General features: G+C 39.4%; 1 protein-coding gene across 24 annotated transcripts in view; it reads left to right on the top strand.

Moving 5' to 3' along the window:
* Nucleotides 1-6,503: 6,503 nt before the first annotated feature.
* NRXN1 (neurexin 1) overlaps nt 6,504-27,826 on the top strand; it is a 1,071,808-nt gene continuing 1,050,485 nt past the window's right edge. For 23 of the 24 annotated variants that reach the window (XM_024552822.4, XM_024552821.4, XM_045189458.3 and 20 more), the window contains exons 1-2: nt 6,504-7,039; nt 9,717-11,409. In XM_024552822.4, the coding sequence (XP_024408590.1) occupies nt 10,638-11,409 (772 nt within the window). In that variant the 5' untranslated portion in view covers nt 6,504-7,039; nt 9,717-10,637. Of the gene's footprint in view, nt 7,040-9,716; nt 11,410-22,377; nt 22,474-27,826 lie in introns of those variants that run through there. The other variant, XM_045189455.3, reaches the window with a different exon arrangement.

Raw genomic sequence — 27,826 nt, 5'->3', positions numbered from 1 at the left:
TTATAGCTGCATCAGCCCAGTTTCTTTGTCTTTACAGGGCTGTCTTCCTGTGTCTCCTCTGTCTTCAAATCTCTGTCTCAGTGCAAGGACACTAGCCGTTGCATTTAGGCCCACTCTGACCCAGTGTGACCTCATGTTAACTTGGTTGCGCTACAAAGGCCTGTTTCCAAATAAGGTCGCATTCATAGACACTGGGGGTAAGAAATTCAACATGTCCTCTTAGGGGACACAATTCAACCCGCAACATATATCAAGCAGGCATTAAACTAGGGGAAACCAAGAGATTTGCCTATGATACTAAACAAAATAATAGCAAAGCTAAACTAGAAAACATGTAACTCAGAATCCAGTGTTTCCTTTAATATACGAAGCAAGTATCCTGAGCCACATTTTCATGATTCCAAAAATAAACCTTTAATCTGTATTGTATCTACTCATCTATTTTATAATCCTTGGCTGGATTTAGAACATGTAAATAAATCTTTTGAAATGCTGAACTCAGAGAAAAATAGCACATGAATGGATGAAGGTGACAAATTGGCAGCCCGTGCGCCATTGCTAACCAGCAAGGAAGTGTGTTTTGTCCTGCACAGTGTTGTGGTGTTTTAATGATATCAAAAGATTTTACATAAAATTCCAGATTTCCAGCTGCTGTTGAAAAATCACATGGTCTGCCAACCCTGCACCTACATGACCACACGTTGCTAGAGCAGAGGAGTAGACGCCCTTTTTAGAAAACTATGCAATTTTTAGTTGGCCACAGAGTCACCCAGGCCTCCCTGTCTCCCTGTTCCGTTTACCTCACTCCAGTGCATCATGTGCTGGACCTTCTTCGCCATTTCAGTCTGCTCTCCTTGACCTGGAGAACATTCCATTGCCCAGTAGTAGGCTGCAGCCTCGTTCAATGAGATGTCTAGAGCAAGTGCGTGAGAATAATTTAGGGTTCTGTTCATGTCCATTTTAGTGTTGCTTTTCCTTCAGCAAGAGCAAAAATCATATAAAAATAAAACTCTTGTCAAAAGCCTAAAATTATTTTTTGTGGAAAAAAGTAGGTATTATCACTCAAATTTAAGTTCCAAAGAAGTATATCTAATATCTACCATTTGGCTTATTGTTAACATACTTAGCTCTGTGTATGTATGTATATATTTATATGAATACATATTTAAATGGTTTTATATGTATAATGAGGTGAAATACAATATTAAGCAAATACAGCAGGAAAAAACTGGATATTAAAGGTAAACTTGAAAACAGAAGAACAAGGAGAAAACCCTGAATAAACAATGAGGCTCGAAACTGCATATTAAAAGGAGGGCAGTGTGATAGTGATAAGAATGGGAAACAAATAATAAACAAAAACAAAAATAAAAACACAAGATGCGTTTAAAAAGCTAAACTCAAAATGTTGCAATAGCCACCACGAAAACTGATTTCATAGTTTTCTAGGGGCAGAAATAGGTTGAGATGAAGCAAAGATACACTAAGGCTCTGAATCTTACTGGCATCTCTAACTCTAAGCACAATTCTCTTGCTCTTCCCTCAAAAGCCACAGTAAGGGAAATTAAGCAGGTCTGGTTAAATTAAAGAAATACCTGGTTGCAGAAATGCAATAAAAATAAGAGTAAAGCTAGTTTCTAATGGATGAGAAAATTTATTTTCTGGTGTCTGGCCCTTGAAAATGGAAGCAACTGACTTTAGGGGAGGGAGGAAGGAGGGACAGAAAAGGGACCAAGTTCAGGTATAAGAGGAGAAGTTCTTACACGGGATAATGAAGATACCTGAAGTGTGCAGCTAACTAATCACCAAGTGAGAGAATTAAAGCCCCAGGCAGGGGCTTCTCACAAACTTATTTTAGTAGCTGCCAGTTAACTTCAGAAAGACTGTTTGTCATTGTGGGGGAAGGGGGTGGGAGCAGGCAAGACAGAAACAGACCCAGGTGTCAGAGCTGCCCTAGATTTAAAGGCACTGCCCGTTAAACTCACCACAGGGTTCTCCCGTCGGAACCTCTCTAGCAGGTGCATCGTTTTGAACTTATCCACTTCTCAAGTACCTATTTGCTTTCTCTACTGCAGCTTGATACCTCAATACTAATTATTATTCTAATGATTTGTAGCCATTTTAAAATCACATTCTATATTCTGATTACTGAAAATTATATATTCATGTGAAAGTAGCCTAATTTTACTACCCTAAAGTTTTTGGGGTTTTTTCCCCCATGGAGTACGAAAGTAGTTAACATGCTGAGTTGGCTTATTCCTCAAACTTCATGGGATGTACTTTTTCTATATGTAAATTCCAGTATGTTCATTCCAGTTTGTGGCTGAGACCAATCCCTAGACCTGATACCATCCCTTTGCATTTAAAAGTTTCTCTTGGTGTGGTGGTGAAAATGAGGTTTATACAGAAGCATGTTCAATTACTATTTATCAATTTGTAACGAGAAAACTTATATTTGTTTATATAAAGGAAATCACCTAGATACATTTAGTCAGAAGCCAGATAACAGGTTGTATTTATTATTAAAATAAATAAGTCATAAACTAAATAACAGCATTCCAATTATGCAATAATGATACTGTAATTGGTTAGAGGAATTCACTATTAAACTAAAATTTAGTTGAGAATATCATGTAATCTAATCTCTCCTGAGTAATACCATTATTACAGTGGAAAAAAATCACTCCATTTCAATCACCTAAATCACAGAAAAATAGAAAAATTCCCTCAGAGTGATAAATCTTATTGCTCTTTTGTTTACCTTCGTAAGTGGAAAAGTATTTAATACATATCAACTCATGTTCTCTCTCATTATTATCATGCATTTCTTAAATCGCTTATATTAGTAAAGCTAAAACCCCTTTCCAACTTGTAATCAATCTTAGAATTCATGGGTATCTCAAAGCCTTTGACTCAATGTTAATTGAGAAAGTAGGTGTTTACACTGATTTCCTAATGTTAAAGCACAAGCTATAATTGCAGCAATAAACCAGGAGTCTCTCTGCATTCATTTCTCCATTAAAAATGTTACCACTTAGTTTAATTTTTGTGTGGCGTGAGTTTCCATGTTAGAATGCTCAGTAATATACAATACCTTGTGGCAATATATTTGTTTACGGTGATCCTGAATTTTTATATTCGTTGTTGCAAAATGTTTACCAGATTATAGCATGAGATATTATTTGTTTCCATACTGGGGTTGTCAGAAATTCTCCCAATTAGACATAATCATAAACAACTACCTCAATTTCACAATTATCAAATTTGTTCTGAGTGGTAGCAAGGGGTAGGAGTTAAAATCCTTCATACATTACTGTAAAAGCCTAAAGTAGTAGGTTCCCTAAAGCAGGGGTGTCAAACTTGTTTTCACCGGGGACCACATCAGCCTCATGGTTGCCTTCAAAGGGCCGAATGTAATTTTAGGACTATATAAATGTAACTACTCCTTAACTAGGGGCAAGGAGCTCGGCGCTGCTGTTGGGTGGAAACAAGGTGGAGGGCCGGATTCGGCCTGCGGGCCTTGTGTTTGCCACCTGTACCCTAAAGAGATTTGATGGGAATTCATCCTAGTTTCCACCTTTCTAGAATAATATGAGATTTTTTCTGGTAAATGATAAATTGCCTCAAATTCAGATCTATAAGAATCATTTGACATCTTACCCACACACACAAAAATGAAATTAACATTAAAAAGCCTCACCTGTTTTCCTTTAGATATTTCATATAATATTTGTCATTAAAGAATGGCATTACAACATTTCAAAGTTGACTGTTTAGTTACCTGGATTCCTCTTGATGAAACTCTTAGAGAGAAAAAAAGGCATTAACATTTATTAGCTCTTAGAAAGAAAAGAGGAATTGACATTGATTAGCATCTGCGTTATGCCCAGCGGTGTGCTGGGGTGCAAGGGATCATTTGATGAGAGGCAGTGTTAAGATGGTTAGGATCAGTGTTGAATTTGTTTCTTTCCTTGCACTTATGCTTGCTCGTGTGACCTTGACTGTTTTCATTAATTTCTCTGTGCTCTACTTTTCTCTTTGGGAAATGAGTGAAATCCTACAATCTACCTGATCGGGTTGTTGTGAGGGATAAACTAAGTTAATGCGTGCAAAGCACTTGCGGCACTGTTTGGCACAGCGTGGGCACTGGACCTTCGAAACCGGCACTCTCCTCAGCAGGTATTATAAAGTGAGGTGCCGTCATCCCCATTTTACTGAGGAAGAAACTATCATTCAGAGAGTTGAAGCAATGTATGTGGAAACAACACAGGAACTTATACTTGAAAATAAAGTAAGAGCTTTTATTACTAAATTATGTGATTTTTTTCTCCATTCTAAGCACACATTGATAGCTTTCCCTCTGTAACACATAATCAAGTCCATCAGTTTAGACTGTGTGTGTTGTGTAAGGGGGTGAAGGGTGTGTACAGAGGACTTACTGTTTCAAAACTTATGCATGAAGCAAAAGAATGTTAACATGTCTTTGAATCAGAAAACCACAGAACACAGACTGAGGAAAACCATGAGCCAATGGGAAAACTCTGTAACCTTACTGAAGATAATATTAAACTTTACAACGGCAAATTTACAGAAACTAGATAATTGTTCACATCATAAAGTATTAGAGGCAGTTAATGATTTTTCTAAGAGTCCAAGTAAAACACAGTGCTCTGACTCTTAAGAGTGATTCTAGAAATCTGCTGCCAACATCATAAGATTCACCGATGAATGTACACACAAGACTTTAAGGGCATCCTGGACCACTTTCAGATTCAATTTTTAAACGTGGGATGTCCATTTCACTTACTTTTGCAATGAGCCTTATCTCCATGCTGGAGGCACATGGGCATACCTTGTGTGTGATTTGCTCTAGAACCTATTGGTAAATGGTAGGAAAATCGAAAAAGCCTCTGAAGTAAGTAGAATATATATATATATTCTATATATATATATATTTGGGGGGTCCAAGTTCACTTAATAACTACAAACCTTACAAAAGTTATTTTTTGAGACTTACCTTTATGTCATTTAAAATTTTAAAATCGTGTTAATAATTATTACTTTATTACATTCTCAGTGAAACCCTGTGGAGTAAATTGGCAATCACTAGGATCCCTAATTTATAGTCTAGGGTTCCAAATTACTTTCACTGGGAAAAACAGAACAGAGTGGGCTTGGAACTAATAAAAATGGCTAGTATTTACTCAACATAATTCTAAATAGTGTATGTCTATTTATTGTTTAATCTTCACAGAATAGATGAAGTGGGAATTATTATATAGCCATTTCACAGATGAAATGATTGACTATCTTAAGATGACATATCACAGCTAACAAATGGCAGAGATGGAATTCAAGCCCAGACAAACTGATTCTAGTTCCCACACATTTACTCTCTTGACCACACTGCCTTTCTGAATACAATAAAAACAATAAAATGTGTGGTTCATACCTTCACGTTATTTAGAAATTTGTACAAAGCCAGTGAAAGCATAAACGAGCTTATCATAGGTATGAGTTCTGGTTTCTTTGGAAGGACATGAATGTTGCATTTGGAATGTATATTATTTCAGTGCTCCTGAGTTTGTCTAGTTCTTACAGCCTTGCTTTATAGGGCCTAGAGGCAGAAAATAGTCTTACCTTATAGCATTTGAGGCTGAAGCTATTAGGTTTGTGATGTTGAAATAAATATGTCTGTTGTTTCTGTTCTAAGACTAAACCAGGCTAGGAATATAATAGGGTTAGGAATTTAAATGTTCACAGGGCTCAAACTATAATTTAAAGCCACACACTTCAGACTTCTCTACTACCAATTCTGCAAGTTCACTTAGCCTTAACTCCTTTGTCACCAAAACCAGCAATGCCCATTGGGCATGCCCAGAGAGTGCTGTGGTTAGAGCCTGCAAACAGTTTCACTCACACCAGGTTTTACCAGCTGCAAAAGAAAGGAGGAGACAGAGAGAAGAGTTAAACAGGTACAGAACTTGGATGAGCATGCAAAGCTGGGGGATGACGAGGTGCTGGCACGGGAACCACCTTTTTAGACAGACTTCAGTCTGGTCTTCAAGTTAGTTACCGCGTTACCCGTTACCCTGTGGGTCCCTCTCACGTCTTTTTTGACACAGCCTAGGCGTATCCTGAAGGTATGAAGGGATCACTCAGGCCAGGGCCAAGTAAGGGGTGGGCAGGAACGTCAGGTCGGGGAATGCCAGCGACTGTGTGAGCCTTGCCTGTGCCTGCGTTCCTCAAAGAGCTGCAGCTTTTCAGGGGTTCCAAGCAAGAGAGCAAAGTGCACAAGTAAAACCAGAGCTCATCTTAAATCCTGACTCCTTGGCCCCTTTCTTTTAGCTGCCGAGCCCTTCCCTGGAGCCCTCTCAGGTAGCCTCGCCCAAATCATGACTAAACCCCGGAAAAGTGAAATCTTCACACAGCTTTCGTGGGTCTAGCAGGGGCCTGGGCATGCTCAGTAGGCTACTCAGTTCTCTGGTGTTATCTCTCTCTCTCTCTCTCTCTCTCTCTCTCTCTCTCTCTCTCTCTCTCTCGTTGGGTGGGTGGGTGGTGACAAGTTACAAGCGCTTGCGGCAGGTCCCCGCCCCCAGGATCGGCCTTCCCCTGCAAGGGGATGAAACAAACGTAGAAACACCTTGCTCCGCAGCATCCTGACCTGGAGCTGGAGGGGCTGCGCCTGCGGGCCGACCCCAGCAGTGTCCCAGCTTGAGGACCGCCTGCCGCTCTCCACGGTACTGCGGAGAGCTCAGCTCCGCCCTTCTCTTTCAGAAGGACAGCACCCCGCGTCACGTAACCCAGCCTTCTCGGGCTCCACCACCGCCTCCTCCTTCCCAGCTCTTTTCCTCTCCTCCTCCTCCTTCTGCTCCCCTCCGTTGTCTGTTCTTCCTTCCCGCACTCCCGGAGATAGACGCTCAAGCCTGACGCCTCTGAAAAGGCAGCAGCAGTCGCCTTACCCACAGACCTCAGGAAATTCGTTTTGACCGATGCATGCTTCGGGCTCAGGCGCGAGCTAAGGGGAATAACGGGGCAGGTAAAGAAGCGCAATTTGGGTTGGGGGGAGGGGATGGGGCGAGGCAAGCTGGAGAAGGATATCTCTTCCCGTTGTAACTGAGCCAGGATCTGCTACAAATGCACGGGGAAGGATGGGTGGTGGGAGGGTGGAGGAGTACAGATCCTGGTTGTTTTGCATGCAGCTTTTTAAATAGATGGCAAGAAGATGAGATGGTGGAACCGGGGTAGTAACTTAAAGGCTGAATGCAGTGATTTACTAGCAAAAGAAAGAAAACGGGCAAGTTAGAAACCAAGGCCATATAATGTATCTATTATCTACATCTTTCTTGCTCTTCCCCATCAGCCGCATGCTGTGCCTATCCTTAATTTCTGTAGTCGACTCCAGGCTCCAAGAAACTGCACTGGTATTAGACATGGAGCTTAGAGACTGGGCGGGAAAGCCAGGGAGAATTTTGGGTGTGAATTGTTTGTTATTGATGGACTTTGCAAAAGCTGGGGGGGAAATGATAGGCACTTCTAAAAATGTCCCAAAAATTTCAGGTTCTTTATGACAGTATATATTGAAGGGTGCATAGAAAGGTGTGTGTGCGTGTGTGTATGTGTGTGAGATACTACAAACATATTAAAATAAATGCAACTGCAGCTGATCAGCATACCGTATTGATCCTTCCAGTGGCTTGGGAGTGGATTTGATTCTAGAAATGAAAGAAAAGATTAATGAGGTTGTTAGTCTGCTTTTGAATTAGAGCGCTTCTTTCTTTGGCTGCAGTAAGGTTGTTTTTCAGATTCTCTTATTTCATCCTCTAATTTGTGAACTTGCAAGGTTTTTTCCAGCTCCTAGAGAGAATCCTCTTTCTCCTTATAAATATAGATACTCTCTCACACAACAATGAGCTTCCTCTAAGAACTGGGAGTCAGTTGACCTCCCCTGTGCTTAAGAATATATATGTGTGTTTTTTCCCCTTCTCCTCTATTCTTTTTTTAAAAAACTCAGGTATGCATTATTAGAAGAGTGCAGAAGAGAGGGTGAAGAAATGTTTTGTGATCTAGGTAATATTAATTAATTAAATAACCGGCTCCAACTGAGTCTCACATAAAGAATGGTTTTCTAACCCATGAGCTCATGAATGGTTACAAAGCACTATTCTTGTTCTTGAAATTCCAGAATTATTTCGCAAATGATTCAACATTTGACAGATTCTTGAGTCCACTAAAAATGAGAGTATATTGAATAATATCTTAGAATGATTTTTAAGAGCATCTTACGTTGGGCTTGGCACGGGAGTAGATAAGATATGGCTGGTGACTGCTGATGGTGTGGGATGTCTCAGCCATAATAAATAAGCAACTGAGATTTTTATTTCCTTTTGCTAGTGGGCAGTGTGTGTGTATGTGTTGTGTTTGTGTTGGAAGAGAGAGAACGAGTCATCGATTTCATCTGGGGAGGAACTTGAAGTGGGATCCCCTAGCTTGGTGGCTCTCAGCTGACACCTGTAGGGATTGCTCTGTACTGAAGAGAAATGCTCTCAGCTTTCTCCATGGAGGAGCAGCAGCAGCACAATGCAGTGCCATAAATTACTGCTAGTTTCAGCTTGTAGGGAAAAAGTGTTAATTGGATAGTGAACTTCCATGTCCAGGCAATGAATAGTGTGTGTATGTGTGTGGGGGGTGGGGATACATGTGTTTGCGTGACGTGACCAGATTTTCCATTGGTGATTTTTTTTTTGGCCAAAATGTGAGAGTAATATTGTGTGGTTAAAAATGACTTTTGAACAACTCTTTATGATTTCTGTACCATTTCAAGAACCTATCAGATTAGAGTTGATTTAATGGCATAGTGAGTGACTCAAAGGTATGACTTTAAATTCTAGCATCCCAGAGCCGTATCAGCTACAGTTACACACATGGCAGCTGCTGTTCTGACCACACAGATGCTCAGAGCTGACAGCCAGATGAGTACTTGAAGAGGAGTTAAGATCACTCGCTGTTAGACAAATTATTTAATACTTTACACATCTGTAGGGGAGTGAATAATATGGCAATTGAGACATAAATGCTGTCAAAAATAGATGTCTGACTCCAGTTAGATGTTTTCTCCTATGATAAATTATTCCTTTAATAAAAAGGAGGAAACTACTTATTTGAAATTTTAAAAGGACTTCCAAGAAACTATCAATATTCCTTCTCTCTTTGAGAAAAATAAGACGGTAGGAATGACATACAAATTCAAGCTGACGGTTTCCAGGGGACAGTTTGGTCTGCTTTGCCTGTTGCGAAATCAGCTATTAACTGAGATTTGAATAGGTTGTACTTTTATTGTCCATGTAACTAGTACACAATATAAACAGAAGTCCTTAAAACAGCCTTTTTTTCACTTGTCTTCATATATTTAAAAAAAATAAACTTTCTCAGAAAAAGTAAAAGATAATCATAACCAAATCTCTATGAAAATCCGAGAGGGTTACCTATTAACAGTTGTACTTATAATGAACTACAAGGGTACAATGGGTGACTGTAAGAGTGGGATACCAACTACTGGCGCACAGTAGGTCTTACTTGTAGATCAGGACAAATATGCTCCTTCCAATAAGGTTAACTCTGGTTTATAGCAATAGTTATATACCTGGTTTCTGAGCTGAATAATGATTTATATGATACTATGAATGACTTTAAAACTTTATTTTAATTCTCTGCAGATTTCTGGGTCCTTATTAAAGACAAAAAACAAAAACAAAAACAAAACCCAAAATGCATCACCAACACACAACCAATTGATGTGCTGACATTCTAGCTTGGCCTTGCAGAGGTGGAGAGAAAAGAAGAGCTGTTGTGATTTCCACATCTAACAGCTTCTGGCTATTTCACAGCTGCTGGGTTTGAACCCTACTGCTGGGGAGGGAAAAAGAGAAGGAAAATCCAGCCTGTGAGGTCATGCACAAGGAATTCTTCTTTGACTACAGTGGTGCTGGAAGTCCATGATATGACAGAAGAAGCAGGCCTTTGAATCTATACTGGGGTTGATGAGTGGTGCTCTAAAGTACAAGGAACCACACTCTCCCTTCTGCTTTGACACACTTGATCTGGAGAAGGCATTCACAAGCATCCAAAGATTCTGGCTCATTGGTGGCTCCTTGTACTTCTCTGATAAGTGTTTACTTCCCGCCTGACTCTAACAGCTTCCCTTTTGCCTGGTACCTTGGATGGTACCTGGCAGATGATGATTATTTGAAGAGTGAAGCATCTGTTGACATCATTGATGCCCTTGAACTAGTTCATTGGACTCAGATGGATGAGTGATTTCCCTTGACTTTCTGTTGACACCTTTTCCAGAACGTTGCTTCCAAAGTGTATCCTCCTTTTGGTTTGGACGTCTTGTGGCTGCCCTGTACTACTGGGGTCTACGTTTTCCAGTTGGAAGGGGACTATAGGGAGAGAGGGAGGGGTTGCTGGAAGAAGAAGAAGAAAAAAAGAACTAGACAAAGGAGGGTGCATCCCTCCCACTCCTGCCCAGCCCCCTACCCTACTTACTCCTGGACCCTTATTTCTGCATCACGGTGTCCAGGACGATTTTGACCCTGTCGGCCCCGGCACCCCCCCGCCGCACCCCAGCCCCGAGCATGGGGACGGCGCTACTCCAGCGCGGGGGCTGCTTTCTCCTGTGCCTCTCGCTGCTGCTCCTGGGCTGCTGGGCAGAGCTGGGCAGCGGGCTAGAGTTCCCGGGTGCGGAGGGCCAGTGGACACGGTTCCCCAAGTGGAACGCCTGCTGCGAGAGCGAAATGAGCTTCCAGCTGAAGACGCGCAGCGCCCGCGGCCTCGTGCTCTACTTCGACGACGAGGGTTTCTGCGACTTCCTGGAGCTCATCCTGACGCGCGGAGGCCGCCTGCAGCTCAGCTTCTCCATCTTCTGCGCGGAGCCCGCCACGCTGCTGGCCGACACGCCGGTCAACGACGGCGCCTGGCACAGCGTGCTCATCCGCCGCCAGTTCCGCAACACCACCCTCTTCATCGACCAGGTGGAGGCCAAGTGGGTGGAGGTCAAGTCCAAGCGGAGGGACATGACCGTGTTCAGCGGCCTCTTCGTCGGGGGGCTGCCCCCGGAACTGCGCGCCGCGGCGCTCAAGCTCACGTTGGCCTCGGTGAGGGAGCGAGAGCCGTTCAAAGGGTGGATTCGGGACGTGAGGGTCAACTCCTCCCAGGCCCTGCCCGTGGACAGCGGCGAGGTGAAGCTGGACGATGAGCCGCCCAACAGTGGCGGCGGGAGCCCCTGCGAGGCGGGCGAGGAGGGCGAGGGCGGGGTGTGCCTCAACGGAGGCGTGTGCTCCGTGGTGGACGACCAGGCGGTGTGCGACTGCTCGCGAACCGGCTTCCACGGGAAGGACTGCAGCCAAGGTAAGGCCCGACGCCTGACCCACCCCACTGGGGCCTCGGCTTGGGCAGGGCGTGGGGAGGAAGAGCAGGGTAGGCGGGGCGGGGCCGGTGCATGGGGTCTTCCTTCTCTGGACAGTGTTGCAATCAGCTTCCAGGTGAACACCTGTTTCTGGCCTCTCGGCCGCATCACCTCCCACAGCTCCTTTGGCATCCTCTTAATGGATGAACAGCCACGTTTCCAGGTTCACTTTCCTCCTGTGAGCTCTTTGTACCAGGTCTACTTCCGACCACGCGGGTGGTAGGATGACCTGCCCTCCTCGTTCCTTGGATTCTTTGCTGGGCTGCTCCCCATCTTCATTGGGCCATGGCCCACCTGAGTAACCACTGTGCTTTCCCCTGCCACCTTTAAGTCCCTAATGCACAGATTTTCCCCCGTTAGATTCAAACAAGCATCTAAGTAGAAGATTGGGCACACGTTGGGTGGAGAATCAAGTGCACGACAGGTGCTCGCTCCGTGGTTGAGAACCCCCACACAGGTACTCTTGGTAAAGGGCAAGGGAGGCAGGACTCATGAATGCTGCTGTGCCTTTTACAAGTAAAGTGTGAAGTCCTTCCTGCTCCTGGTTGTGGAAAAACGAGGGGAGGAGGCATATGGAGGTATTCTTGATTGGAAGGAGGGTTCTTGGAATTAATGTTAATTTCTAGGTTATGACCAGGGCCAATTTTGTCAATTTACGTAAAATTATGTGATTTCTGTGGTTTCTTAAGTGGGAGACAGGCCAGCTAATGTTTAGAAATGTTGGAGATCAAATAGCATTTCTCAATTAGCAGATGCTTTCGGGAGATAAATAGTAGAGAAATTTAGATGTTTCTAGACCGGGAAGCTAATAAACAGGGGATGCATATGAAGGATTGCAAAAGATTATCTGAGGATATTCAGCTAATGATATTTATCTGAGTAGTGGAGGCCACGTTGTAATTTCTGTTGTTCTTAGGGATTGAGACGGCGTTGAATTTAAAATAAAATCAGATCTAAGTTCTATTTTCATTCCATTATAAACACAATTCAGTCATTAGTGTATTCCCTCCAATGTTGCTATGTAACAATGATCAAGGAAAAATGTATTGTGTAAATACAGAAAAGCTTATGAACAGAAAGTGAGTGATAATGCAAACAATGAAACATGGATACATCTGTGGCTGAGCAGGAGAGAAGATATCAGGGTTTAAAGCAGGTAGCTTACGGGTCAAATCAAGGCAATCAACAAACACATGGGTAAATGGTGTTTATGGCCGAAATTTAGTAAGAGGTGAATTATTAAGTCTGATTTTGAAAGCTGTAGGGACTAAGCTCTATGTATGTCTCTACATTATTGTATAATGTCTTCTGGGGGTTTTTGCTGACACTGCTAAGGGGAACTAGCCCTTGTAAATCTTACTAGACTTGGCAGTTCTCTCTCACTTAACTTTAAGAGAAAGGAAGGATTGATAGAATTTGTACTTGTTTAAACAGCAAAGGGAGATAAGAAGAAAAGAGCTGGTCACTAGGAAAGTTCATGGGTTGATGAAAAAAGTAAAAGGTTATTTTCTTGCTCCGTCTTCATGGGGGCTTTTGTTTTCACTGTTTTTTCTCAAGTCATTATAGATGACTGTGTATTTCATGGTTTATACTGCACTTCAGTTCGGCTGGTAAATTTCCATGGATTTAGCCTCAGGCTTTGTACTTAAGTTTTCCATAAATAAAACAGTACGTGTTTCCCTCCACCAAATCTAACTCCATTGTGAACCATGGAAAGGATAGCTGCGTGTGGTGATTTGCAGTGATATCATCTGAAGTTGCATACCTCTGCACTGATTAATAGAAATGAATTAAAAATGAACATTATTTTGTGGTAAAAATTGCTCTAAGTGTCCTAAAGCCCCTTTAAAATACAGAGCAGGCAATTTAATGAAGGACATATGAGGTATGACTTCCTTCCTTAAATTAGGAAACAAATAAGACACAGCTTCTTCTCTGTGGGAGGGAGTTTTAAATGAAAATTTTAATTTTTCTGTATATTTTTAAGGTAGGGATCCAGGTATCATGCATAACCAGGAGTAGTTAAGAGTGGAGAGAGCATGGCCACAGTAATCTGTTGAAGATAAACAGAATTAGATGGCTCAGAAATGCATTTTATTTTGCAAGTGGATAGCTTTTTCTAGAAGATGAAGAATTTGGAATTACCACACTGCCTAATTAAACAGTATAGTACCTGATGCATAAGGTAATTCAACCCAGGAAAGAAAGTCCATCAGGATTGTTCTGGAGCATTGATTCGTTTTGAAGATTTGAGCTTAAACTGGAGTGCAAAGATCACCACTGGTCATGGAAAGCAAACAAAAGCCTGGATTCCTGTGATTATCACACAAATGGGAGATGGGACTGATAGAGGCAGGCTCTTGCTTCCCGAACAGATTGGCTCCATTTTGATTGTTTTCCCTGTTTCACGTATGTCAACTGACTATTAAATAATTAATGGAGAATTGATGCGCCTCCCAACACCAATCATCTATGGACGGCTAGGGATAGATGATTTCTATTCAGATGAAGTACAAACAAAGGCCTGCTTCCAGCCAGTATTTACACTGATTGCCACATTCTTTCCAAAAACAAATTTAAAAACAAGTAAACCCACATTCATTAGAGAATTTAGGGAAAAAGTAAACAGCAAACATTAAATAAAACTTAAATGATGGCTGGTCTCAACTACAATTTTTTAAATAAAAATGTCTACTTATTTTAGTTGCCTTCATATTTAAAATACCATAAAACTACTAAAAAGACAGTAACACTATTCCCTTCTCCCCCAAGCCCCTGCCATGGCCGAGAATCCTAGAATGTCTTCAAAATATTTGTGCACTTGTGAATTTCTAGAATATTTTTATTTAATGAATTCACTTTTCCCCTTACTCTGTTATTCAGGCCTAGCGAATTTTATTTATTTATGTGTGCAGTAATGGAAGGAGGACAAAAGAGAGGTTATATGGCAGGAACAAATTAGTGGCTGAGCCTGGGTGGGAGCACAGACCCCTCTTATTGAGTCCTGTGTATCGTGTCTGTTGAATAACATTCTGGTTGATTAGGGTTGATCCTTTTTCAGGTCCAAGCAGTAATCAAGAGGAAAAAATTATATATATGAATGATGGAAAAGAACTAGCTTGTGCATCACTGTGTTCTTTGACCCTGAGAGTCAGCCTCAGAACTGAACTATTCAAGAGTGTCATTTTCCTAAGTGATGGATGCTTATGGGGCACATGGTTTTTCAGTGACTTATACTCTTCTAAGTGCCCCAGGGCCATTATTATTTAATAAGTTTCAACTTCAGAGGACTAATTGTTTCCTACCGGCTTAAAAGAATTAGTGAATTTGATGACTATCCAGTTTAAAAATGAGAATAAAAGACGAATCAATGAGAAATTAAGTTAAACCCAGGGTCACGTATATGAAAATTTCATCCTGGACTCTGAGTGTCTCTTTTATTTACATTCCTTATTTAAATGGCCATACGCACATATAGCTTGTGATGGTTGATTGCTTAATATTACTAAACATGTCAGTGTGATAAATGCCATTTAATAAAGCCTCTGCTTTCTATGACTTTCCTAATATGACCAGATAGACAACCATATTCACTCATTATTTTACTCATTCATTTCTTTATTCGACGAATATTGAAGGCTTTGCGTGCACGTGAGTCCTAGACTTAGGCGGTAAGATGGTAAACTCTCAGAAATAGTTCCTTCCTTCACAGACCTTGCATTCCAGTGAAGAGGCACAATAATGTGCAAAAATAAATACATGGGCATTTTAAATGGTAGTATGTAGTTTGGAGGACTGCTACATGGCACTGTGACAACTTAAAATAGTGTGAACTGACCTAATCAAACTTGGTCTTCCCGAAGAGTAATGTTTAAACTAAAATCTGAAGGAGAAGAAGGAATTCACTAGGTAAGGGGAGAACAGAAATGGTAGGCATAGAACCCTGGAATAGGAGATGACGTGGCACATTCACGCAACCGAGAGGAGTTCCTCGAGTCCGGGGCTCTTAGAGAGAGGAGGGGCCAGATCACGCAGGGCCTTCTCGACCTAGCCAGGGGTTTTAATTTCTGTCATGAGAGTGGTAGAAAAGCAATGGAAGGAGTTCAGTGTGCAAGGTGAGGAGGAGGATGTTACTATTAAATTTATGTTTTAAAAATGTCACTCTGGCTACAGTGTTACAACACATTGATAGGGGGCCAAAGGAAAAAGAGAAAACATTATTTTCTGTTTGTCAGTCAACAACATTTGTTAAACACCCACTGTAAACTGTAGACAGAACTAGAGCACATGGAGAAAAACAAGATTCTTTCCCTAAGGAAGTCAGAGTCTTTGGAGTGTATTTATGTACAGGAGTCTTGGGCCATTCATCGTTTGGAATTCTTTGGTTCTATCTGTATAAAGCATCATCTGAGCCCTTTGTGTGAATTGTCATGTGGTTTCTCATGACAAATGGATGTGCCCATTGAATCCACGGGCCCCTGCCGCCCATTGGTAATGTCGTACTTCATTCTACCCTCAAGTATCTTACCAAACATGTCTTTCTTGTGACTATATATATTGGTTGAGTGATTCTAGGCTTTAAATAGTTTAACTGCCACAGTAATAAACAATATTATGTAGGTGTTTATAATCTTTGTCAGGTTAAAAAAAAAATAAGCATTTACCATATAGATAGGAACTAGACAAAAACATTCAGAGCTTTACCAGAGTTCTGTCTGAAGTCTACTATTGTAGGAGAAGGTGGATCCTCTGGCTGAAAAAAATTGGAGTAGAATGCGGAAATTCATCAATAATTTTGATCTAGATAAAATGTTCTGGGAAGCTCTTAAAGTATGACAATGAAAGGCATCTATATGGTCTAGCAAAAAAAAAAAAAAACCCAACCAAACAAAATAAAAGAACTTATCCTGACTATAAATTAGTAATCAAAATTGAGTTCCTATTGAGAATGCCACAGTGAGGTGGAATGAATTATTCTGAGATTTTGTTTAAGTGTTCTAACATGCAACTGCAGTGCAGAAGTTAAATTATGTAGACTCTGGGGGCCGCACTGCCTGGTTTCAGTGGCTATACAGTCAAACTTCTATTGCTCAGTTTCGTCATCTGTGAAATTGAGATAATAATTGTACTTACTTTATAGGGATCTTATCAAAAGTAAGCAGGTGACTTCATGTAAAGTTCTGAGAACGGTGCCTGACACATAGTAGACATTCGGAAGGGCTCACTTGTCATTTTTGTTCCAATTACTGCCACCATCACCAGCACCACTTTTACTGATACCGTTTCCTTTAGGGGCACTCTCAAGCAAAATTCAAATGTAGAACAGTTTTTTCTCATTAAAATAAATTCTAATGTAATAATGATCTTTGATTAGCCCAGAAGTTTTAACTTATAAAGAAAATAAAATTGTAGACAATGACTTTTGTGTTATACAGCTTTTCTCAAATGTGTGCCTAGTCATGTTGCAAAATATTTTTAAAAATCATATTCTATTTGAGAATTTTTTTCTATGATTGAGCCGCCTTTAACACAAAAGAATTTGTAAAAATTATCACTTTCCACGGAAACTAATACTTTTATGCATCCCAATCTTAAACATAAATAGCAATTTTAACTGTATTTGTCCTAATGTATAGATATAGCTATCTGATGGACCTATCCTATTTATAATTTGTCTTTGAGTCTCTCCTATAAGTTAAAGTTATTTATATGTATGCTGCAGGGAAGCTAGGTAATGTATTTGAGCTTTAAAAGCTCAAGCAAGTTATTCTTATAGTTATGAATAGATTATATTTTAGCATAATATTATTTATATATACACACACACATATATATATATACATACACACACATACACATATATGTGCCATTGAAATCATGTTCCACTTTTGGATATCATTCAATGAAATGTGATAATTACACTGATTATTTTTTTAAAACCTCCACATTAACTATAGAAAGGACTATATAATACTTCCAATTTGTTAGCTACATTCTGAGCAGTAGGACCCTGAGCCACACTGGTTCTTACAAACAGTAATTGACCCCATTCTGTATCCCTCTCTCAGTGAACAATTGGGGGCTACCATGCCTGTAGGATTAAAGCCTTTCAATGTGCCTTGAAAATTAGGCCTTATCATAGATATTCAGGCTTTGTTTTATTATGGAGATAATAAGCCTACTGTTAGAAGTTGCTATGCAAACTCTACTTTCAAAAAGCACACAAGTATTTTTGACTTAATTAAAAATAAATCATTTTTACATTCTAAAATTTTTAGTTCATTATGCAAAACCCTTGTACTTTTTTGCATGTTATTTCTCTATAATTTTATGGCTCAGTCCCTTTTCTATTACTTGGAAGTACAGGAATCAGTCACTTCATGGTCTTTGCTGAATAGTAAGTCTTAAAATGTTTCAATTAGGTTTTGTCAGTTGCTTTAGAACTCTTCAGCAATTGCATGGCCTTTTGGTTCTCTCTCTTCTGCATGGATTCCACGTATTTCTGCTTGAGTATGAGAATAGGTGCAATGCTGTCGCAGATGTTTTTCCTGCCTTGTCACTATTTACACAATATGTGAAAACGGGATGTGGCATGGGATCTGAAAAACTAAATTCCAGAGGTGGCATTGCCTCTAAATCACTGTTAAAAGTCAAGTAAGGCCACTAACATTCTGTGTTTCAATTTACAACACTGTAAATTGAGAAACCCTTTATCAGACTACCAATATATTGTGAACTCCTGCTAACTGACCTCACAGAATGTTTGTGAGCAGCTAATAGATGTAAACTCTCAGAAAAACTTGAGAATTTGAAAGAAACACCCAATGGTAGCAGGGAAGATGGCTCTAGGATATTATGAATGTTAATAGTGATAATGTTAAACATGGTTCTGTAAACCTACTTTGGGGTCATTTTAGATAATTTTATGCTCAATAATACATACAAGATTTGGTGGAATTCTCTTATGTATTGATTGATACATCAGTACAGATAAGCTGATTAAAGAGGACATTGGTCCCACGGTCCCTCAAGAGTAAAACCTATTGAAATAAGTAATTTAAGACAGCAACTATGTGAGTGCACATTATATGATTCTATTTTTATGAATTTCTAAACAGACAACTAATCTATGGTGATTATGGTGAGAGAGGTCAGGATAGAGGTGAGCTTTAAGTGGTATTGAGTAGAAGAAGATACAGTGGAGCCTTCACCTTGACCTGGATGGTGGCTACATGGGTATATATATATCTGTAAAAATTCACTGAACTATACACTTAAACTTTGTTTCCACTCTTGTATGTAATCTCTACCTCAATTTTTAAAAAAAATTATAAAATTTTATAATAATAAAATTATAATTATACTTTTATTATATAAAAATTATATTTAATAAAATACCAAATTATAGAAAATGTTGCTCAATGAATACGATTGCACTGAAAAATACATATATATATATATATATATATAATTTTATTTACAAAGAGACCCTTAGTGGAAATCCATATTTTAAAATTTTTGGCAAAAGTCAAATATTTGTAACATAGACCCAAAGACCAATTCAGAGAACAAGTGTATTTATATTTGAATAAATATGACAATAAGAAAAGAGAGTATCCTGTTTTAAACACCTGTGCAATCTTTGAACGTGTTTTCAATTTCTTGTGTCTTAATAATGGAAGTTAGACATGGGTTCTTATTTTCCACTTGCATCTATTGAGTGCAAGTCCTATCAACACATTCAAGCAATGTAAGTTTTCCAACCAGAACAACTTGACTGCTGACATTTTCAGTAAATGAATGATGAGGATGTTGTAAGAGCGCAATACATTCTTAAAGGAATGGTTGGATTTTGGAAGGAACATTACTAGTCATTTCACAATACTGTCTAAATCTACAAATATACATGACTTCTCCCCCAAACATTAGGAATCAAATTATTCAAAGGGTACACTAGGTACCTCTTCTTTAATGGTGCTCTACGCACCTCTTGAATTTTAATATAATTTTAAATCATTCTGTTTAGAATCACAATAGTTATTGCAATTACCACTTCGTGTTTACTGAGGGAAGGTCACTGTACAGTGTCTTTTGTCCATCTTTATTTGTTCTCACAACATCCTACTTGGTAGGTTTTATAAAATTACCATTTTATAGATGAGAGAATCGTGGGTTAGAAAGGCTAACTTGCCCAAAGTTCCATAGCTCAACAGCAGAGCTGGAATTTGAGCATAGGTGTGCCCGTTGCCTCAGCAGGCAACTCTGTCCATTACATGACATAGCATGGGCATCTTCCTTAACTTCCAGCAAACGGATGGCGGGAATATGTTCACTACTTGTCAGCCTGGTGCTAATTTGAATGGCTGACTTATAATAAAGGCTTCCGTATGAGGATTGTGGCAGAGCCTTAAGTTTCCTTCCATTTACTAATGTCATCATAATAAAGACATAGAATAGCTTGTAAGAATTCATCACTCTGTTTCTATAATTTGCTTATTTACTTCTTTGTTGACCTCTTCATATTATGCTTAATGTGTTGATTCTACTCTAATGTAAGGAGAATTAAAGCCCTAGAATATTGCATCTAAAGAACATTATAACTAATTCCTTATCTTTGAATAAAAACACTTATTCACAAAACAAGCAACTCAAAATTTCTATTCATTTCAGAGGCTGGAGATAAAGTTATCGAAAATATCAAAGTCCATGGTGAGTCAGCACAAATGTAAAGACCTAGCCCCGTCCCATAAATAGACACTTTGTGACAGTTGCTGAGTTAGAATATGGTTCTACTGAAGATACAGATGATGGTACACAGGACACTTTATTGAAACCATGTAATGAGAAGATAGTGTCTGTTTCTGGATACGTGAGTTTGGCTTTCCAACGCATTGCCTAAAATTGAACCCAGGAGTCGGTCTTCAAGTTTACAAAGGTATTCTCTGTGCTATTTCTGGCATTTGTGAGAAACTATTATTGGAAAGAACTGGGAGGACATCAAGTCTGACCCAGCAAGCCAAAGTTGCTGACCCAGTCTCTTGTCCAGTTACTTGTGCTCAGAACTACCTGGATTGTAATTAGAAACACACTGACCCCAAATTACAGGAGCAAGTGCCACTTCAAATAGCACTTCCTCAGGTTGGTTCCCAGGAGGGCCCTGTTGTTTCAAAAGTTAGAAGAGGAACTGCCAAGAAGAACAGTTGCTTCACTAGCATGCTAACATCAGGAGTAGCTTCTTATGTTTAATTATAGACATAATGCATTCTGCGTGGATGACAACCCATAATGGAAGCAGCTACTGTTGTTCGTGACCTAACAATACCTGGCTTTGTATGTGGAACCAGCTAAGCTTAAGTGTTAGACATTGCTAGATTCAGCAGGATGAGCCACCCCGGGCCAGCAGTGGCAAGGAAATTAAAGACTCATGTTTTTCTTCTAAGTAATGATGTCTCTCTATAATTAAGCGTGCTGGGACTCTCCTCAGGGAGATAGCTGGCCTGGCAGCATGTAACTATTGTACGGAAGATACTGCTCTTCAGCTTAAGCTCTTTATCTTGAATACAAAATTGATTTTTTTAGCAAATAATTTATTTAAACTTATTACATGTGATGCTTACGGTACTAAATGTTTAATTTATCCAATTAAAAATGCTGTAAAGTAGGACGTTGTATATTGTGTTTTACCACCCAAATGCACAATTGAACGTATAGGAGAATACATCTGTGAGTCCCTATTTTAAAAAATGGGCCAACTTTCTGTGAAAGCAAGTATTGAAATATTTTAAAATAATGCACTTATTTTTAATATATACATGTGTATGTGCATATATGTATATCACTGCAGAGATATATACCGAAACATGCCATACACAAGAAAATCACATAATGTAATCAGAGAAAGGTTTTTTTTTAATGTCTTGGAAATAATATTAAAATCTTTTAAAATGTATTAGTTAAATGTGTCATGAATGTTTTTATGATTCAAAATAGTTTATGTAGTGTGTATATTTCTTCTACACAAGACCTTAGAGCCTATAATGTCCGTCTCTATAGTGAGACAAATAACTTTGTGTGATCAGGCAATAGTATTAGAGATTTTGAGGTTTCTGCAAAGTAGTGCTTTCATAACATTGATTAATAGCATCTCAAATGTTCCTGGGGGTTGTATGAAAAACTAACTGTATTATTTCTTGCTTTAATACTGCTCTGACAGTTACCAGGAGTAATTTACTTTGATGGAACTTTATTATCATTATTAAATAGTTATTATTTAACTATTTATTAAAATGAGCCACAATTATGTTCCAGCAGATGAAAAAAGTTAAGCTGTTGTTTTGAAACAGCCATTTTTTAAGGCCAATATATCTCTGAAATCTCTTTCAACAGAATAGTTAGGAAATCTGTAACAATTTTTGTTTTTAATATTTAAGTATCATTTATAAGTTTTAGACCATGCCTCATTGGTCAGTTTTTATCATTGTACAGGAATTGTTTTGGAGAAATATCATTAATTCTCTCTTCCTGGGGCCTCTTTAATCTTTGCTTTGATTAGAATAGTAGAGTTAAAATAATATGGCTTGCTTTCTTCTATCACAATTTATATTTTTGGCTTCAAATAACATTTAAAGGTTTTTCTTTTTGCTTGAATTTCATCTGTTGTTTATTCTTCTACTCTCTACATTGATTTCCTTCATAATAGTACAGGCAGAGACAGAGCTTCAGGTATTAGAATAATTCCTCCTCTGAGAATAGCACTCTATGACTATTAGCTGAGAGCTGAGCACTTTCCCAGAGCTCGTTGGAAATAAAGAATGTTGGGCATCTCCCCTTCTCTCAGGCCCCACACATCATTCATCCTGGATAAAGTCCTTGTTTGTGTGACATGAAATGTTGTGTTTCATCCTAAACAGAGACAAGAAAGATTTGGATTGGGACCAAGTATACTGTATTCCGGAATGTCTTCTGCCTATAAGAGGTGGAGGATGGAAAGATGATGCAGCATCAGGGAATCTTTGATACCTGTAATGTGTACTAATTGAGAAAATGAGACAGAAGACAGAGAGGGGAACAGGAGACAAGAGAAAAGAAGATGACTAGGGAAAAATGAGTGTTGGAGAAGAAGATAAAGAGTGAGAGAGAGAGAGAGAGAGGGAGAACAAGAAGAACTAACAGAATTTGAAACAACAAAAACATTGAGAACTAGTGATTTAAAAAATGAAAAATCACACCTCTGGTTAGTGGAGAAGACTGGATTATGAGACTAGATAATGGATTCCTTGACTTTTAGTTCTGGGATTGAATTGAAAAGAATAGGAAGAAGAAGAAGACAAGGATTATTATCTACAATTCAGTCATATGAAGGACAGTCATTCTGGTAATGTGTCTTTTTTATACTGACTAATAACAATAATAGTACTGAAATATTACATAACTCATACTATGTGTTAGGCACCATTTTAAGCTCTTTACACATTAATTCATGTAGTCATTTCCACAACCCTATGCAGTAGGTACTGTTTCCTCCCTTTTATTTATTTATTTATTTGTTATTTTACTTTTTTAATGTTATCTTTTCACTTTTAGAGAGGGGAAGGGAAAGAAACAGAGAGGGAGAGAAAAGTCATTGAGTGATAGAGAAACAGTTGCCTCTCACGTGCCCCCAGCCGGGGACCTGGCCCACAACCCAGACATGTGCCCTGACTGGGAATTGAACTGGTGGCTTTTTGGTTTGCAGGCTGGTGCTCAGTCCGCTGAGCCACACCAGCCAGAGAGCTATGTCCTCCATTTTACAGATGAGAAAACTGAGGCCCAGAGAGATTTTCTTAAATTACCCAAGTTCGCACACTAGGATTTTGCAAAGCTGGCATTTGAAACACGATTGCAGTATGATTCCTTAGACCATGCCCTAAACTTGCAATTCTCTTCCTTTTTAATAATAAAGTATAACTGGTTATATATCTTCCACATACTGTTTTACATGTGAGAATCTACCCTGTGTTTAAAAGATGCCTGTATAGGCTAATGCAATTTCATCTCTCTCTCTTTCTCTCTCTTTCTCTGAGTATTCCATTTAGGTGTTTAGTAACTTTTTCCTGGGCAGAATTTCTTCCTTAAATTTAATGAAAATCCTTTCTCCTCTGACATAAATTAATTTCTTCTTGTTATGTCCTCTGTGGAAATAAAATTTATGTTGTTAGTATCCCCTTGAATTATCTTTATCTGCCTAAGTAAAAGAACTGTCTTCACTGAGCTAAAAATGTTTCAGATTCCCCTTCTGTGCAACTGGTCTGAATTCAGCCTGCCGCCCCTAGTAGCAGCCTGCTTTATTTATTTTACTCACTATCAGCTCTACTCGCTACTACTCTCCCAAAGGTTAGTTCCCAAAACATATTACAATCTTCTGAATCTGTTCATCACAGCAGCAACATAGCTGCACTCTCAGTGACTCCTTAACCTTTCTTCTTGCTTCTGTCTGACATGCTAATTTCCCATTATATCTTGGAAATGGCATGGGCAGGGACTACATAAAATCCTTAGTGGCTGTTGTTACTTGGAGGTTTTAAAAAAATGTCTGTCATTAGTATCTGTAGATCAGGCAGTCCAGAGTTGTATAAAGGGAAAAGTCTTGATAACATTGCATTTGTAAACAGGAAAAATAGGTCAGAAAAATATGAGCTGACAAATAGAAAAAAAGGAATTTGGACTAAGGAAAACTGGCAGTAGTATTCTGGTCCACAGAGGAGAAACAATGAAAATGGATTTGAACAAGAGTGTGTTCATTTTGGCATAAGGAAAGAGAAAACAGCTTTTGCCTGTAATTCTATTAATGTGAGAATAGGCTGGCAGAAGTGACGGGTGAATCTTAGTTCCTGGAGATCCTTAACAATAGCTTAGATAGCAAGTGCTAGTCATAAATTGCTTAAGATTTTTCTTATCCTGATCAGAGGCATTGGACTAAATGGTCTTTAAAATACATTTTCAGCTCTTAGTTATGTAAATAATTATACTTTTTGGGAAACCTTTAACATATAAATCCCCCAAGTTAGATAGAGATGGCAGTAGCCTAAACATCCCCTCCTCCCAATCACCTTCCTCCCTCCTCCCCCCACCCCCGCCCCAATGCATACAGGAAAAATGATTTCAAGAGTATCTGAAGTTATAATTCACAAATGCATGTGAGTAAAATATGGCACCAACTGCCACAGAGCACGGGGCCCATGAATTACTTCCCCAGTTTTCTTAACTTGCTGTCGCTGCACATAGGAGTCCCGGGAATACACTGTGGGCAGGCTCTCTTCCCACATGCTTGTGTTTGCCCTGAGCCAGCTGCCCTGTTGTCCTCTTTACACGGTGCATTGCCCCAGTTTCATGTTTCTGTGAATGTGGTCGAGCTCAAGTTACAGCTCCTGCCTGTACCTCTTATTTATTCTGCCAGCGCCAGGGTGCACTCCAAATACTGAATGCACCTCCAGCAGGCATGACGCTCCTGCTCCATGGCCTGGCCGCTGCAGCACCTCTGAGTGGTGTTGCTCCCATATCATTTTTTAGTTTTTTTATCTGTGTCATTGCTCTTTCTCTGGGATATTCCCAGAGCTTCTAATGAAGGGGGTCTGGGCATTGGTATGAATTCTTCCTGGAGAAGGATGAGATGAGAAGAGTAAATAATAGTTCCTGAGTTAAAAAAAAAAAAAAAGGCAAGAACAACAACAAAGAAAATAAAACCAAAGCAACAACGGCTCACAACATTAGATTTTGGGTACCCTTTAATTCTCATGGTACAACTGGTTACACAAACGTGAAATCTAGCCTTGTCACTGACCCCCTGTATTTTTGTCCATTCATGAATCCACTCGTAAGTCCAAAGCCACTTACAGAGAAGATGTCATACGTGAGAGGAGATGTTGGCTCTTAGGCAGTTGTTCGCCTCTGCGCTTCAGAACTCATGAATTTTGAAAGTTTGACTACACAAATGAAGATGTTAAAACCTAAATACACATTAAAAAAATTCAGGGATCAAAAATATGAATAAAACTTACCATTAATCATACTATATAAAGATCTATAATAAATTGATATAATAATGATAGTATTAATGATGGCCTCAGTTGTAGTAAAAATGAGCCGTTTTGGGAAATGCAGGCATGGCAGTATGCCTACGAAGAGTGAAAAACACATGTTCCTTTTTAAAAATTGCAGTTAATGGATTGTTCTACACTCTCACTTAAGTCACCATAATTTTAAATTCTTTCTCACTGGATTCTTCCATATCAAGTGAAAACAGTTTGTGGAACGTCATTAGAAAGTTACAAGGGATGGAATGAAAAAGCATTGGATTAACAACTACTGAGTCTGTCATAAACCATGAATAGTCAGGACTCAGCATTTTCTGTTTTGGGAACGACTCTATTTTGATCAACCACTCACCGCTCTAAGAATTGAAATATGTCACATTCTAATGGAGTAGGCTGGCAGATACATACATGTATGATTTCAGTACAATGCCGTAAACACTGTCACAGAGGTGAGTATCTAGTCCTGCCAGAAGCCAGAAAATACAGGGACTAACTATGTGCTTTCAGTGACCAAGTTCATTTGATTCTATTTATATGCGATTTCAGGCTCTCATACCCACCCATCAAGATTGTTTTTATAATCTCCTTACCACTTTTCTTAATCACAGGCAGTACTCCTCATTCTGTCACTCAAAGCCATTTCTTGCTATTACTGGAGTGATCCTTTAAGAAAAAGTAATATTTCTCCTTTGGCTTAAGGTTAAAGAATGCATTCAAATACGGTTGTAAATCTGTCCCCAGATCTCCTCAGTTTTCATTTCTTACCACTGTACCAACAGGAACCTTGTGATTTAAGCCAGTCATTATCGGTATTATGAATAATCATTGCATTTACATGTTTTAGGGCCCTTTTTAGTGGTATTTTTCCAATGCCAAAAGACTTCTGTCCAGTGTCTACTGAGTAAAATTCCACCCATTATGCAAGATCCATCTAAAAGATCTTCTCTGTGAAATCCTCCCTGACATCTTCCTCTAGTCCGCCTTGAGCCAGTGATGCTTTTGTGTAAATACCCTTGTTTCTGAACTTATTGCACTCAGCACATTTTATTTTACTTTTTTTATTTTGGCTTTTCTTGAGATTTTTAAAAAAATTTTTAGAGAGAAAGGAAGGGAGGGAGAAAGAGGGAAAGAAACATTAATATGTGATTGCCTCTCATGTGCCCCCTACTGGGGACCTGGCCCACAATCCCAGCTTGTGTCCTGACTGAGAATCAAAACAGCGACCCTTTGGTTTGCAGGCCAGCACTCAGTCCAATGAGCCACACCAGCCAGGGCTCAACACATTTTATTATAGTTACTTAATATTCCATCTTATTTCTTCACACGATTCTCAGTCCCCAAGAGATGATGTACGCTTCTATTTATTCTTCTATTTATTCCCCTTTTATATGTGTAAGAGCTAGCAGACTGGCAGTTTAATAAATGTTAGTAAATTTAAGTTCAAGATATTGAGAGAGACTATTAAGGATAAGGTCAAAGAAAACAATTATTTTAAAAATAAATACAAATAGCCAATAAGTATAAGAAAGGAAGCTTCATCTGCATAATAAATGAAGAAATATAAACGAAAATGACATATCTTGCCTAACTGGTTGAGAAGATTAATGATTGCCATCATATACAATGTTGTTAGAGATATGGCAATATAAACACTCTTACAAAGTCTGTCCGGAAAAAGTCCAGACATTGTTAATATAACGAAAACAATTTGCACAATATCGATGTAACCTGGTGGCCAAGGAGAATGGACTGAAATGTGCACAAGTGAACAATGATGACTTCACTGTACTAGTCAGTGGGGGCGGTAGACGCTGTTGAGTGAGCATGTTGCCGTCACATTCAAAATGACTAAGCGAGTAGAGCAATGAATCTGCATCAGATTTTGCATTAAGCTTGAAGATTTTTCCGTGGAAACTCTTTGGATGACTCAGAAGGCTTTCAGGGATGATGCAATGAGTGCAGCACAAATAAAAGTGTGGCGCAAATGCTTCAAAGATGGTGGAGAATCTGCTGAAAGTGATGCATGTTCTGGAAGGCCTGTAACAAGCACACCACCAGAGAACATTGAAGGTGTACTGGCTGCAACCAACAAAGATCGGTGACTGACAGTGCAAGAACCAGAAGCTGATCTGGGGATCCTAAGCACTACTGTGTCCGAGGTTTTGATGCAAGATATTGGCATGAAACGTGTCTTAGCAAAATTCATTCCATGCCCTCTGCCACCAGAGCAAAAGGAATATCATGCTGCAGTTGCTAATGATTTGATTCAAACTTCTACCAATGAACC

The sequence above is a fragment of the Desmodus rotundus genome, chromosome 5, assembly GCF_022682495.2.
Source record: "Desmodus rotundus isolate HL8 chromosome 5, HLdesRot8A.1, whole genome shotgun sequence".
Taxonomy (NCBI): domain Eukaryota; kingdom Metazoa; phylum Chordata; class Mammalia; order Chiroptera; family Phyllostomidae; genus Desmodus; species Desmodus rotundus.
Note: the sequence above shows the minus strand (reverse complement) of the source record. Positions and strands in the feature narration are given on the sequence as shown.